Consider the following 13928-nt stretch of genomic DNA (forward strand, 5'->3'; position numbering starts at 1 on the left):
CTTACCTCCAATAGACTTTAAATTTAGAACGTTAAATATTCTAAGTAGGACAAGTACATATGATAGTAACAAAAAATTTTAAGGAATATTAATTCCATTTAAAAATCGTATCTCATAAATAGCCATTATGGTCTATTTTATTATTATGAATATAGTTAAGAATTTTAAAAAATGAAATACTGTTTATTTGAAAGGATTAGAATTTTCTAGATGTAAAAAGATTGTATGGAGAAATCATGCTCTCACATTTTCTAGTCACTTATACTGGAAATAGAAGTACCAAAGGTCTAAATTAATAGTGATGTATAAATTCAAGTTTAAGTATCAGAATCACAATTAAAACGTGGTAATAAGTTCTAGATTAGCTGTATTATTTTACCTTCTTTTAAAAGCAGACAACTTTTAAAGACTGCTTGATGACAGATAAAGAAGACCTTTGTTATATCACATTAGATCTATTTTAAATGCACACTGATTAGCATTGTAATGCCAAAGTTGATTATTAGTATTTCATATTAGAACCCTGCCATGGTATGGAAGAGAAACAAATGGAATGATTTCCCTATTAACCATAAGGCAATGAGACAAAGAGAGTATTGATGCTCAGTGATTTTTCTCTGACTTAAATCAGAATAACAAAAAGAACTGTAGAGGAAAGCAGAACATAACAGAAGTTAAAAGACTTGATTATTGAACTTAAGTAGAGTTCTGTTTGAATCCTGGTTATGCTCTGTTATGTGCAAGTTACTTAACCCATCTAAACCTCAGTTTTCTCATCTATAAAAAGAAAATAATTATACCTTCCTCTAGAGTTCCTGTGAAGTTTATTTATTTACTTATTTTTATTTTTAATTTGGGAGGTGTTTTTTGAGACAGGGTCTCATTCTGTTGCCCAGGCTGCAATGCAGTGGCATGATCATAGGCTCAAGTAATCCTCCCACCTCAGACTCCCAAGTAGCTGGGACTACAAGCATGCATCACCATGCCCAGCTAATTTTTTTATTATTATTTTTGATAGAGAGGAGTCTTTGTTATGTTGCCCAGGCTTGTCTCAAACTGCTGAGCTCAAATGATCCTCCTGCCTTGGCCTCCCAAAGTGTTAGAATTACAGGCATAAGCCGCTGTGCCCAGCCCCTGTGAAGTTTATTAAAAAGTGCAACTGTATATGAAATTTCTTAGTGTTGTACCCTAGAGCACAATTTGCAATAAACAGTGGCCATTTCTAGTATTCTGCTTTTTAGTACTGATGAGTAGTTCCCTTGTCTGTTGTGAGGCACCATGAGAATGTTTAAAATCTGATAACATAAAACCAAGACTAGCAAATGTTTCTTAAATGTAAAATAAGAGAATATTAGCTATATATGATTTGAATCAACTGTTTAATCCAGGGAATATAGATTTTGTTTGTTTGTTTGTTTTTGATGTGTTTGTGTTTTCCTCTTTACAATAAAGGTGTTCTTTCTGAGCAGGAATTAGTTTAGCATTGTCATACACTGCAGACCAGGCACCCCGTTGGGTAGTGTGCTGCATCCTTTGCTGGATATTTCACATCTTATATGGCTTCAACGGTTCCACGCCTCATGTACAAAGAATTAAATAAATTAGGTCCATTGCATTGACTTTTGAAATGAAAAGGTAATGCCTTTACATCTGATAAGACCAATTGAACCAATTGACTACCATAAATTAACAGAAACCCAAATTTATATTTGATGTGTTTAGACTAGAAGTGTTTGGAGGAGGCCAACACTTTACCGTATTACAAACGTACAGTAAACATTCGTTTTTACGTATGTTACAGATTTGCCGCAAACTAAATGGTATTCGTTTCACCTGTTGTAAAAGCGCCAAAGACAGGACATCGATGTCAGTGACACTTGAACAATGCTCAATCTTGAGAGATGAGCACCAGTTACACAAGGACTTCTTCATCCGAGCGCTGGATTGCATGAGAAGGTATCTCACATGTTTTTCAAGTTTTTTTGTTGTTGTTGTTTTTTTGTTTTTTTGTTTTTGTTGTTTTTGTTTTTTTTTTTTTTGGTCTAAGGTCATTTTGGGTTGTTTTGTTTTTTTTCAAAATACATATTTTATTGAAGGACTAAATATTTCAGTACTTTACTGTATTTTCATGGCTTATAGCTTATGATGTGAGAGAGAGAGAATTTTCTCTACCTCTATAATATTTTTATCTCTATCTGTATTCCCCTACTCATTTTAGGCTACTTTTCTAAACTTTTCATTTTCAGAAAATGTGACTGTGTACACATTTGATGACATGCATGATTATATATGATATTATATATTTTGTTAGCTGACTGGCTGAAGTTAAGGGGCCCCGAAAATGTCATATATAACACTGTAAGACAAATTTTCATGATGCATAAGTATTTATGAGAACTTGCAAAATGAAACTAACTCATTATCCAAACAAAATCTTTCCAAATTACAACTAATAGGTGATATTCCCATGGCCCACGGAGTCTCTGGGACAGTAACCTCCTTTCTAAAGTTATTTTCACATCACTCATCATAAAGATGGGATGACACTGATACTTTAAAATAGAGAATTAATATGGTTACTCTGCCGACATTTAAAATGCTATGCCCGAAGTCACGTTTCTTGATTCATTTCCACAGTAATTAAATCTAAACTCTAAGCCATAATGGGAAGGAAAAAGTGCTTCATTCACAGTGTCTATCAGCAAGGACACACGTTAATTAAAAAGTTAAATGAAATTGTCTCTTTGCTGCAAAGCCTAGCTCAGAAGCACACTAGGAAGTGTGGGACAGGCTCTGGGTTCCCAGAAAGGAATATCATGTGATTCACTGGAGAGGGCTGCTTCTTATCTAGCCTGCCATTAGCTACCAGTTTTCTTTTAACTGCTGCAGTCTTTCATTGGCGACATTGACGTTTGCTTGTGCTCGTTCTATGCCTCTATGTTTTCTCACTAACGAGAGGTTTCTGAAGTCCTGTATTTCATCCCATTTCATGTCTCTTGGCATTTTCATTGTTCAGTGGAGCTCTATCATAATTTTTTGATAAATGTGTGAGGATGTCTTAGAGTCCTGACGTGAACATCTCAGCCATATGAAACATGTTTGGTTGATATAAAAACTTCTTTTGAAAAATAATATCTCAGCACTAACAGGTAAAATAACAAATTCATGTATGAAACCTTCAAATCTGCAGAAAAATAAGACAAACGTCACTGTAGATGGAACAAAGGTGCTTGGTGAGAAACGCAGGAATGCATGATATTATAGGCCAGGTACACCATGGGACTAAACTGATTTAGGTAACAAATCTTCTGGAAGATGAAATTGCTGTCTGTTTATTTAAGATAGAAGAGGGACCCCTTAAATTAGAAATAGAATAATTCAAACAGGTAAATAAAGGCTATATGTATACTAGACATGTTATACTAATATTATAGCTAATGTAATAACAACATATTTTGGTATTGCCTATGATTGACATTATATATGCAATACATTTGCCCATGATATAGCATTTGTGATGATTCATTTTTGTGTTTTTAAGGTAAGGCACTAGAAATTTAATCTAAAACACTAAAGGCTTAACTTGAAATCCCTAGTATTCTGGTGATCTTCTTCTTTTGGTTTTATGTGTGTATGAGGACTGTGCCAGAGTGTGAGTGTGACCCGTATTTGTGTATATATGTATGCACGTATGTAAAAGAAAATAAGATGTGTTCTTTTCTTTAATAACTGCCTTCATTTCCCTCTGGGTATTTTGCCTCACAACACAAGATCATAGGTTTACAAGCTCTGGCAACACAGCAGAGTAGGTAAGAGCATGAGGCTTGGGAGCCAGCTAATTTGAATCCAGGCTATATGCCATTACCCATAGGCAAGTTAGTCTCTCACTGCCTCTTAGTGCCTTAGGGCAAGTTACTCAACCTCTTGCTACCTCTCAGTTTCCTCATCTTTTAAAACAGACATGATAATAGTAGCTCCATTTTAGGAGCGTCTCGAGGATTAAATGAATTGATACATGTACAGGAATTAACAATGTTTGGCACATGGTAATCACTAAATAATGTTGGTTAAAAAATAAAAAAATCAAGGGCTGTGATGTTAATACTCTGATTTTCCATGTGCAGTATAATCTAGTTAATTATGATCCTTGTAGTTTTATGTTTGTGAATATTTTATGACATAAAGTTGGACTACAATAGCATATGTTGAAATAAAGTGTCCTGGCAGCTCTTGTAAATAAGGTTTCAAATGCAATATCTTCCCTATTTAAGAAAATCAGCTCTGTAAATAGCACTTTAAAAATGTTCAAGTGTTTGCAAATGCTGTGTTAATTATGGAAGCATCACAATCCCTGAATAGGTTTTTTATAAACATTTTTGATGCTAATGTGTATTATATATCTAGAAATAATCATAAAATTTAAGATAAGTCACCTTAGAAATTTCTTATCAATATTTTTATACATATAACTCTTACAGATTTCCTACCCCACATGCAACAGTGGTTCATGAATAAACATTTCTCAAGTTACTGCTTAATGCTGATTGATTACCGGGGTCCCAAAACTCTGGGTTCTGACAATCTTTTACAGTTAAGTTTTTAGAGAGGAAGCAGATTTGCCTAGCTCCTCACTCTGCCATCTATCAAATCCCACCCTTCAGACAGTGGTTTTTAAATGAACTGTAACTTTTAAAAAATACGTATGTTTGATTGGTGTGTTAAAAGGTGGAAGGACGGGAAGGGAGTGAGGGATGAGAAACTACCTGTTGGGTACAATGTACACTATTCAGGTGGTGTTTACACTGAAAGCCCAGACTTCAGCACTATGCAGTATGTCCATGTAACAAAGATGCATCTGTACCCCCTAAATCTATTTTTAAAAGTATATCAAGATGTAGTTTAAGTTATCATCATCTTGGGTTCAATTTTATAATAAAATAACATGTCCTATACTGAAACAAAATACATATGTTTAGACCCCCACATGGATTATAATTGAGAAGATCTGAGATGGGTCCCAGAATTTAATTTTTTAAGAACTTTACAGACATTCTGGGGAACAACTCTGGATTTTTAAAAATCAGTGTTTTAAGGGGTTTTGATTTGTATGTTTTTGAATTTACTGCAACTTTTAATTTTATTTAATATCAGTTGCAGTTTATTTTACCTTTGAATTATTCCAATCACCTTCCAGGCTATTTTATCTGGATTTCTTAAAAATTCACCAAGTCTTCTTCATCGTAAAAATTCAAGGGAAGAATAAAGTTCACCAAGGTTATCATATCACTCTTTATTTAGTTTTATTTTTTCCATAGCTATATTAATTATTTTCTGTTGTATATGCTTATCTCTGTAGCAGTTTCAAATTATTTATGATGAGTAAAGGTATATAAAGGAAAGTAAATAAAGCTCCATCTGGTTCTTATTCAGAAATCCCCACAGGAGAAGCAGCTCTCTGAAGGTAGAGACTTTTGTTTCTTTTTGTTCACTACTATATTTCCAGTACCGAAAACAGTACCCAGTGAACACAGTATCATTTTTTTCCCGATAAATATACAATAAAGGAATACATGAATGACACGGGTTTCTAAAAGTTTCGGGTCCTATGTATTAGGTGGTATTGTGCATACATAGGCATTTTAAATTAAGCATATGAAGTTATCACTTGATTGTCACATGTTGATAAGCACAAGTTGCAGAATATGAAAGAAAAGTCTTATTATCCTAATTCAAAAACAAATAGGCAATAAAGAAACCATTTCAGCTCACCACCTGAATCCACCCTTTGTACAACTGGCAAAAAATTCAGACTTCCTTTTTTCTACATATCCAGTATTACTTTCAGCTGCACACTCCTGATGGACTTTTGAGTACCATCTGTTTGATGAAATGGCATAAATGCCTCTTCAGAATAGAAGATTAACACAAGGTGTCTGGGTGATCTGACTCTGTAAGGATCTCTTAGTGGTTGACTATATCATTAAGACCAAAATAGTGATTCTTAACCCTCATTGACCATCATTAATCTAGAAAACTATTTTAACAAAAAATAATTGTATAGGGACATTTAATGCCTCTATAAAGTAAATTAAAACAAAAATACCATTGTACTGTTTTTTTCCTTAACAAGAACTCTAGGATGATGGCTATACAAAGTAATAATGTGACACCATAGTTCTCAATTGTCTTTTGTTTTATACTACATTGCTTTCTCAATCTGTCATGGCTCCTTAAAATTAGGATAGTTAATATGCTGTTAGTAGGAAGACTCAGGGTAAGTTTCAGCATATACTTATGTATCACCCTTGCAATACAGGGCTTTAGTCATTCTATTTCAGTAAATATTTAATTTATAAGAGACTTAAAAGGCCCATTGGCCTTGTTGAGTTTCATTTATTAAATGTCATATTCTCAACTGTTGCACCTGTAATTTATCTGTTGGGGGAGCATAATTTATGAAGTATTCTGCTTTATAAGTAAATGACTCTTAACCAATTGATGTCTGGAAAAGATGTGTTTGTATGACTTCTTCCCTTGTAGGGTTCACTTTTAAGTAATGTAGTTCAATTGTTGAAATAGAAAAGTTTCTTCCTTCTGTCTTTAGTCTTGTTTCCACTTGAGCTTATTTTTTTCTTTGTTTTTGATTGTACTCGTTGGAGAAGAGCTGCTATTATTTCATATTATATCCTATTTCAAATATTAAAGAGAATTATAAGCATTGTAAACATAGGTAATTGAAGTTTGCAGCTATTTTTTGACTATTTGAAAGAGATGCGTTTGTAGGGAACATCGTAATTGGGAGCAGTTTTTCCGCGATTGCTAAGTATTGTCTCCTCCTTTGAGAGTTTCAGTGGTGTGTTTGCTACATTACTTCAGTCAGTATTTGCAGCAAATAACAGGAGTAAGCTGAGAAAGTCACCTTCAACTCAGGGTTATTAATAAAAACATGAAAATTGACCTTATTTGGGATGTTTTTACTTCAGTTGAAGGTGAGTTAAAAGATACTGCAAAGAAGGTGTACATCCTTAGAAATCATGTTAAAGCAAGTAGCTTTTAATAAGCCATCCACTATAAACCCCCGAAGAGAACTAACCTTCCTGGGGAAATCAAAGAATGGCCTACAAAGGACTTCCAACTTCCTGAGCAAAATGTATGTGCTGATTTTAGTGGATCTTCTTCCTATATTCATGCCTGACAAGGTTGTCATAGTATTCTGTTGACAGAAAAATGATGATTTTGAGGTCTATTTCTTTCCCCTAATTTCTTTTGTTGATAGGGTTGTTTTCCAGTTGTAGCAACTTGAGACCCTGTGAGCGTGGAGGTCATAGTCCAGAGCAGCCATCAGCTTTATACACACCTTTCCAAGTCAACCACTTCTTTCAACTCCCAAAATTATTAACTAAGTGCCTAGACGTAGAAGGATGTGAAACATATGTTTTCACTTAAAATCAAATACAATATAAATGAATCTAACTGAAGCAAATACATTTAACTTCTGCCACAAATACAGGTTTTTAAATCCAGGAAGACCTGGAGTTAATTCCTTATTCTAACACTAATTATCTATGTAGTGGTGGACACATTAATTAATCTCAAGGCCTCAGTTTCCTAATGTGTAAAGGTAAGATGATGCTCCATCGCCCTCTTTTGAGTGTTGTGATAAATGAGATCACTTACTTACAGTCTCTGCACCCAGTGGGCGTGAAGTGTTCTGCTGAGAAATGTTACCCTTGCTCTCTACACTCTCCCCATTTCTATCTACCCTGCTTGTTCTTCCTTATCCCATTTTTCTCTAAAAGTGCATCCTTGGATATTGCTAAAATGGGGGAGTTCTCCTGGTCTTCGAGGTCTTAGGAAAAATGTCCCAGGATTAACATTTGCTTTCTAAAAGCCTTAAATTTTCTCTCAGTGACAGTGGGCTACAGGGTTTGGAAATCTTGCTAGAGCCCTAGCTATAGCATCAGGGAATCTAGAAGCAGCTAAGCTTAGAGCGGGGGTTAGTGCATATCTGAGGCCCCCAGAGAGCAGCACTCAGCACTCAGTTTGTGGAACTGGTGAATGTCTAACTCCTGAATTCCCACAGCTTTTATTGGCGAGTTAGGATATCTTGTAAAATGTGTCAGCAGCCCCACCTCTGGAGGTGAGTTGGGAAAATAGATCATTAATAGAAATATGTGGTCATCATTTTCATAGTCAAAAGTGAACATCTTTTGTATATCTACTGTGGCAGAGTACCATGCTATACAAACGGAGAAACGCATTTGAAATCATAACAGCTGCTAATAGTCAATGAGGACTTACTATGCACTAAGAATAACACTAAGCATCCTATATGGGGAAACTGCTAATTCCCGCAAGAACAGAATCAGATAAATGAGTCCAAAGTGTAGGAAGCATTCATTATTAAGCAGTTCAGAGGATAAAAAGAATCACTGTGGCCAGGAGGTGTCCTGGAGGAGGTAGAACCTGAACTGTGTCTTGAGGATGCAGACAATTTAGGTAAGTTGCCAGGAGTTAGGAAAATCTGTATTAGAGTTATCTAAGTGGATAAGAGTAGTGCTTATTCACTCATCACACTCGTCAAGTGGTTTTGCTTACATAAATGTTGTAATGTGTGCCACATTGAACAACTTATTTTCTTCAGCTGATATCAAGTTTTTGAGATCGGTGTTTATTTATTTTATATCTAGTTATCTTCTTTTAAACTTGTGTAATACTCACTTGAATAAATAGACCACAATTTTTCTAGTGCCCAAAATATCTGATGTTTTGCCATTACCAACAGTACTGTAATAGACATTCTCCCATGTATATCCATGTATATAAACCCATAAGTAGAATGGGTGGTAAGGCGTTTGTATTTTTAATTTTGCTAGATGCTGCCAGATTGCTTTTCCAAATAGCTATACTAATTTATAAGCCACAAGCCATGCACATGTGCTCCATGTCTCCACACATCCCAATACTTCTACTGTAAGAGTTTTTAATCATCTGATGGATGGAAAGTGCTATCTTTGTTTCAGTTATACTTTCTCAGTAACACAAAATAAGATTAAATATCTGTCTAAATATTGATTGGCCATCCAGATTCTCACTCATCTCATCTTCAATGTTTCACACAATGGAGTTTTGCACATAATTGCAAATTAGGAAAGGTTTCCAGCGTTTATAAATAAACCACTGGCCTATTGTGTTTAAGTTACATTTAGAAGACACTGTTTCAGGAGTGGTGTGATTTTTTAAAAATATGCTTTATTTGTATTTTTTAAATGAAAGCACAGTGGAATAAGACAGGCGCATCTCTTGGGTTTGGACAGAGAATGCATCATGCTATGACGGGAGCCTGTGACATGATGTGAGGCTTTTTAGCAGGGAAGGGGACAGGGCTCCACTTTAGACAAGGGAAACACACTTCCAGCTGAGAAACAAAAACCTATAGTTGATTAGGGAGATGATTGATGCCTTTGCACTTGGAAAATGAGGTGTAGCAAGAACTAGTCCAGGAAAAGGTCTCATTTTCACTAAAGAAGACTGAGATTCAGGCAGCCCAAACCTGAATGATCTATGGAGAGCAGTTATGCCAAAACCTAGAGTCTGTTTATGCCCCTGGGAGGTTGAGACAAGAGAATCAAGGAAATAATTTTCATTTCACCACCTAATGATTTTTTCTACAAACACCAACTGCCTTGTCCTAGCCAATGATATCCATGAATTCATATACTCAATGTGCCTGTTATGTTTGTCCTTACATACAAAGAAATCCGAAACTATTAATTCAATGAATTATCAGTATACGGTCTAAAACTTCTTGTCTTCCATCAGAACGCTTGCTATACTCTGGTAAACACTGTCATAAAGTGGCTTCAGCCCTTCTCCTAACTTGAATATTGGTTATAGTGTTCCAGACACCTGTTCAAGAGAACAAATTGGATGGCTTCACAAGCCAATTTCTAAAGAAAACTGGACTAGGAGGCAACTGTGTTTAGGAATAAGCACCCAAATGTTGCAAGCTTTTCTCCTGATCAGAAGACCACAGATGACAGAGAAGTTCAAATGCTGGGCATCATATACTAATGCGCAAAGGATAATGGTCTAAAGTCCTGTGAGCAAAGATGCATTATGCATAATTACACCCCATTCTCTTTCATTTAGTGAGCATATCAAAACTCATATGAGTGTGAATGACATCATTATGGGGATCAAAACTGTAATTTATAAAGCATATCATTTGCAAAATTGGTATTTTATTAGTAACAAATCACATGTGATATCTCTCAAATATCACAGCATTATTTGGGGGTAATCACTGCTCTGAATACCCTAAAATCTAACAATTAGGCCAGCTCAGCAAAGAGCAGGCTGCCCCTCTATGACACATAAAGTGGTTAAAAGGAAGGACTTTTGAGTTAGACTGCCTGATTTCTTCACTTCTTAGCAGTGGGAATGAAATTCTAAGAGGCCTTAGGTTCTTTATCTGTAAAATGAAACAACATATACAAAGAAATTGGTAACTGGATATAGTTCACAGTAAGCAATTGGTAAAGTCAAACTGTTATATTGTAGTGATAATTTCACCAGCATCCTCATCTAATAGGGTTGTCATGAGCGCTAGAAGAAACAATGATCACGATGGAGTTAATATAGTACTTGTTACACAGTGAGGATTAGTAGATATTAAATGCTGTCATAGCTATTACTGATGTACGGTGATGACTGTTATTACTATTATTATTGCTTCTTTGTCATAGCAGATTCCTGCCACATTGTTTTTACTAAACTGTGAATGGCTGTGCTGTCCTCAAACTATATTGAGGAAAGTTTTTTTAAAAAAAAAGTCAGTTCCATTATTCATATCATCTGTTGCATTGGTTCTCAGAGAGTGATTCCAGCATCAGCATCATCCAAGAATTTGTTAGAAATGCACATTCTCGGGCCCTTCCAAGAACTACTTGACCAGAAACTCTACAAGTGGGGCCCAGCAATCAGTGTTTTAATGAGCTCACCAGGTCATTCTGATGTGCACTGAAGTTTGATAACCACTTGCCTAGTGTAAGGATATTGATACATTTTTAACATCTTTTTGAGATACAATTCACATATACTTACTAGACTATAACAACCACCCATTTAAAGTGTACAGTGTAGACGGTGGGTCATGAGACTCTTCCCAGAGCAGGTCGTGCTCTACACTCTTGGGGGAAAGGAATGCTAATATCATGAAGCTTCTGTAAAAATCCAAGGGAACTGGGTTCATAGAGCTTCCATATAGCTGAACACATGGAGGTTCCTAGAGGGCGGTGCACCCAGGGAGCTCATGGAAGCTCAGTATCCCTTCCCTCATACCTCGCCCCACACATCTCTTCATCTGTATTATTTGTAATAACTTTATAATAAACCAGTAAACATATTAAAGGGTACAGTGTTTTACCCTTTTTACAGTAGTTTTAGTATGCTGACAGATTGGTATACCAATCACTACAATAATTTTAGTACCTGTTTGGCACTCCTAAATGAAACCCCATTTCCATTACCAGTGTCTTCCCAAATGCCATCCCCCAAGCCCTTGGGTACCACTAGGTTTGCCTCATCTGGACATTTCATATAAATAGATTTATACAATTTGTGGTCTTTTGTGAATGCTCTCTTTCGTTTAGCATAATATTTTCTAGGTGCATCCATGTTGTCAGACATTTTTAATTCCTCTGTAAAGTTCCCTCTTTGTGAGTATTCTGTGCAGTCATTCCCAGAGCATTAACATTCGGCTAATGAATGATTCCCCACAACAAAACAGGTGCACATGTGCATATGTGTTTGTCTGGGGTGGGGCGATGTGTGATTGTATGTGTACAGGTGGGCTTTAATTTTGTAGTTTCCTTTTTGTAGAGACTACTAAAAAGCTCAGGGCCAATTTTGTGATTCATCTACTTCAAATGTATAACATTCTTTAATAGGCTTTCACTGTGTATGTATGTGTTTGTGTGTGTGTGTGTGTTGGCCTCATTCTTAGCTCCATTTTATGACATTACTCTTGCATTTACTGTTTCTTTCTCACTTTTTATTCCTGATATCTTACTGAATTTGATGTATTCAGGTAAACTGCCTTAAATTCTTTTTGGAATAAGACAGGGTGTAAATACTTAAATAAAAACAAAATCACATAAACTATTCACTATATCCTATACTAAAGACTCTTCCTAAATTTACTCTTAGTAACCTTCAATACAAGCTGAAAATACTAAATTTTTTCAAACTGCAAAATATCTGTTTTCTCACATCTGAATTTATGTGTTTTCACAATGGTGTCTGTTTTCTCAACTATTTGAGAAACTAATGCCATTATATTTATTATATGCTTTAGAGTTTTCAAATCACCTTGACTGTTCTTTTGTTTTTGAAAATAGAAATACAATAGATGTCATCTTTTGTTCAGTTTTGTTTCACAATTTAATTTTATAACATAAATTCACAGAATTTTATAACATCATTAGTTTTATTTGATTTTGTGATAAAGATTTTTTCTATTGAGGAAAATAGACTAGAACAAAAGTGAGAAAAAGACATATTAGAGCTGTCAAGATATATTATTTTTGCCAGAAAATAAAGGGGAAAATGCCTTCCACTTCACAAGAATGAACCAATTTTATAGCAGCTGCTCTTGAAATAGATTTATTGAAAACTCCTAGTATCTGTAGTCGCCATTAAAAAAAAAAAAAACTTTCATATAACAAAAATCTCATATGCATATGTGCAAGGTACATATTGTTAAGTATTACTTGGTCATAAAGTTAAAAGGCAACCGAGACCACTGCGTAGCCCTACCATGGATTCAGCTTGACCACATGAGAAACACGTGGCTGACAGACTGTGGAAGCCCACACTCCAACAAGCATTTGATGAGTTTCATCTTTTTTTTCTTCTGTGGTTTGACTACATACATACAATTTTATTGTGTATGTTAATAACTTAAAAGCTGCTAATGTATCGTGTGGTTTCTGAACAGAGAATCGAGCTGACTTTTAATACACTGAATAATAAAAGATGTGATGTTTCAGAAGAAAATAGATTATGTGATTACATATAACTTTGCCTTACAACAGTGTTGTAGCAAGGATTTAGTCTTGAAGGTTGAGTTATTATAGTACATAGACATTGTACATAATTAGAAATTAATTCTAAATCATAGGGCATTTGGGGTTGAAATAAGTCTATTTTCAGAAAATTATATATGTGATATTCATGTAGTCAGTTATAACCTTCCATTATGCAATCCTTAAAGTTAGTTTATAAATTACAATTTCATCACAGAGGTTATGATTTCAGACCATAATGGAAAGTGGAAACTCTGTTGCATTTCTATTTATGGCAAGGTAAAAGAAAGTCACGTTTCTTTGCAGTATGCTTTATTTAGTTTTATCATAAATATGTATATGTGTATTTTGCTATCTTTGCCCACATCCCCTGAATAACAAAAGTATATTAATAACCTTGGCACTAGTGCTAAGATGAAAAGAAGATGAAAAATATCCCATTTTTTAAAAAGCCTTAGGGATTTTAGGATGTCAGCACACTAGTACTAGGGAAAATAAATTTATATGTGTATATTTTTAAAATTTTGAGCTCAATTTTAAATTTAGTAGTTGCCCTTTGAATATCCTTATCTCCAACTAAATGTTAAAATGGTATTAGCATGTTTTGTCAATACGTTTCTGAACACATTTTCTTCTGGAGTTTGAAAAGGAAGCAAAATTTCAATTTCATTTATCACAATCAAGGAAAAAACAAACTAAAAGAGTCTTGGAAGAATCTGGACTTGTGTGTGTGGAGGACTAGAAGAGAAAAAGAAGCTTTTTAATTCATTTAGAGTCTGACGAGGTAAAAGCATGTGCGAAATTCCCTCTCTAATTCTCATGGCTTGGGCTCCTGTGCAG

The 13928-nt window shown here is 34.9% G+C and overlaps 1 protein-coding gene across 9 annotated transcripts in view; it reads left to right on the top strand.

Moving 5' to 3' along the window:
* The window catches only part of INPP4B (inositol polyphosphate-4-phosphatase type II B), an 814614-nt gene that overhangs the window by 753507 nt on the left and 47179 nt on the right, over positions 1-13928 (top strand). For all 9 annotated transcript variants that reach the window (XM_017959077.3, XM_017959071.3, XM_017959072.3 and 6 more), the window contains one exon: positions 1802-1956. In XM_017959077.3, the coding sequence (XP_017814566.1) occupies positions 1802-1956 (155 nt within the window). The remainder of the gene's footprint in view (positions 1-1801; positions 1957-13928) is intronic.

Source organism: Papio anubis, chromosome 3 (genome assembly GCF_008728515.1).
Source record: "Papio anubis isolate 15944 chromosome 3, Panubis1.0, whole genome shotgun sequence".
NCBI lineage: Eukaryota > Metazoa > Chordata > Mammalia > Primates > Cercopithecidae > Papio > Papio anubis.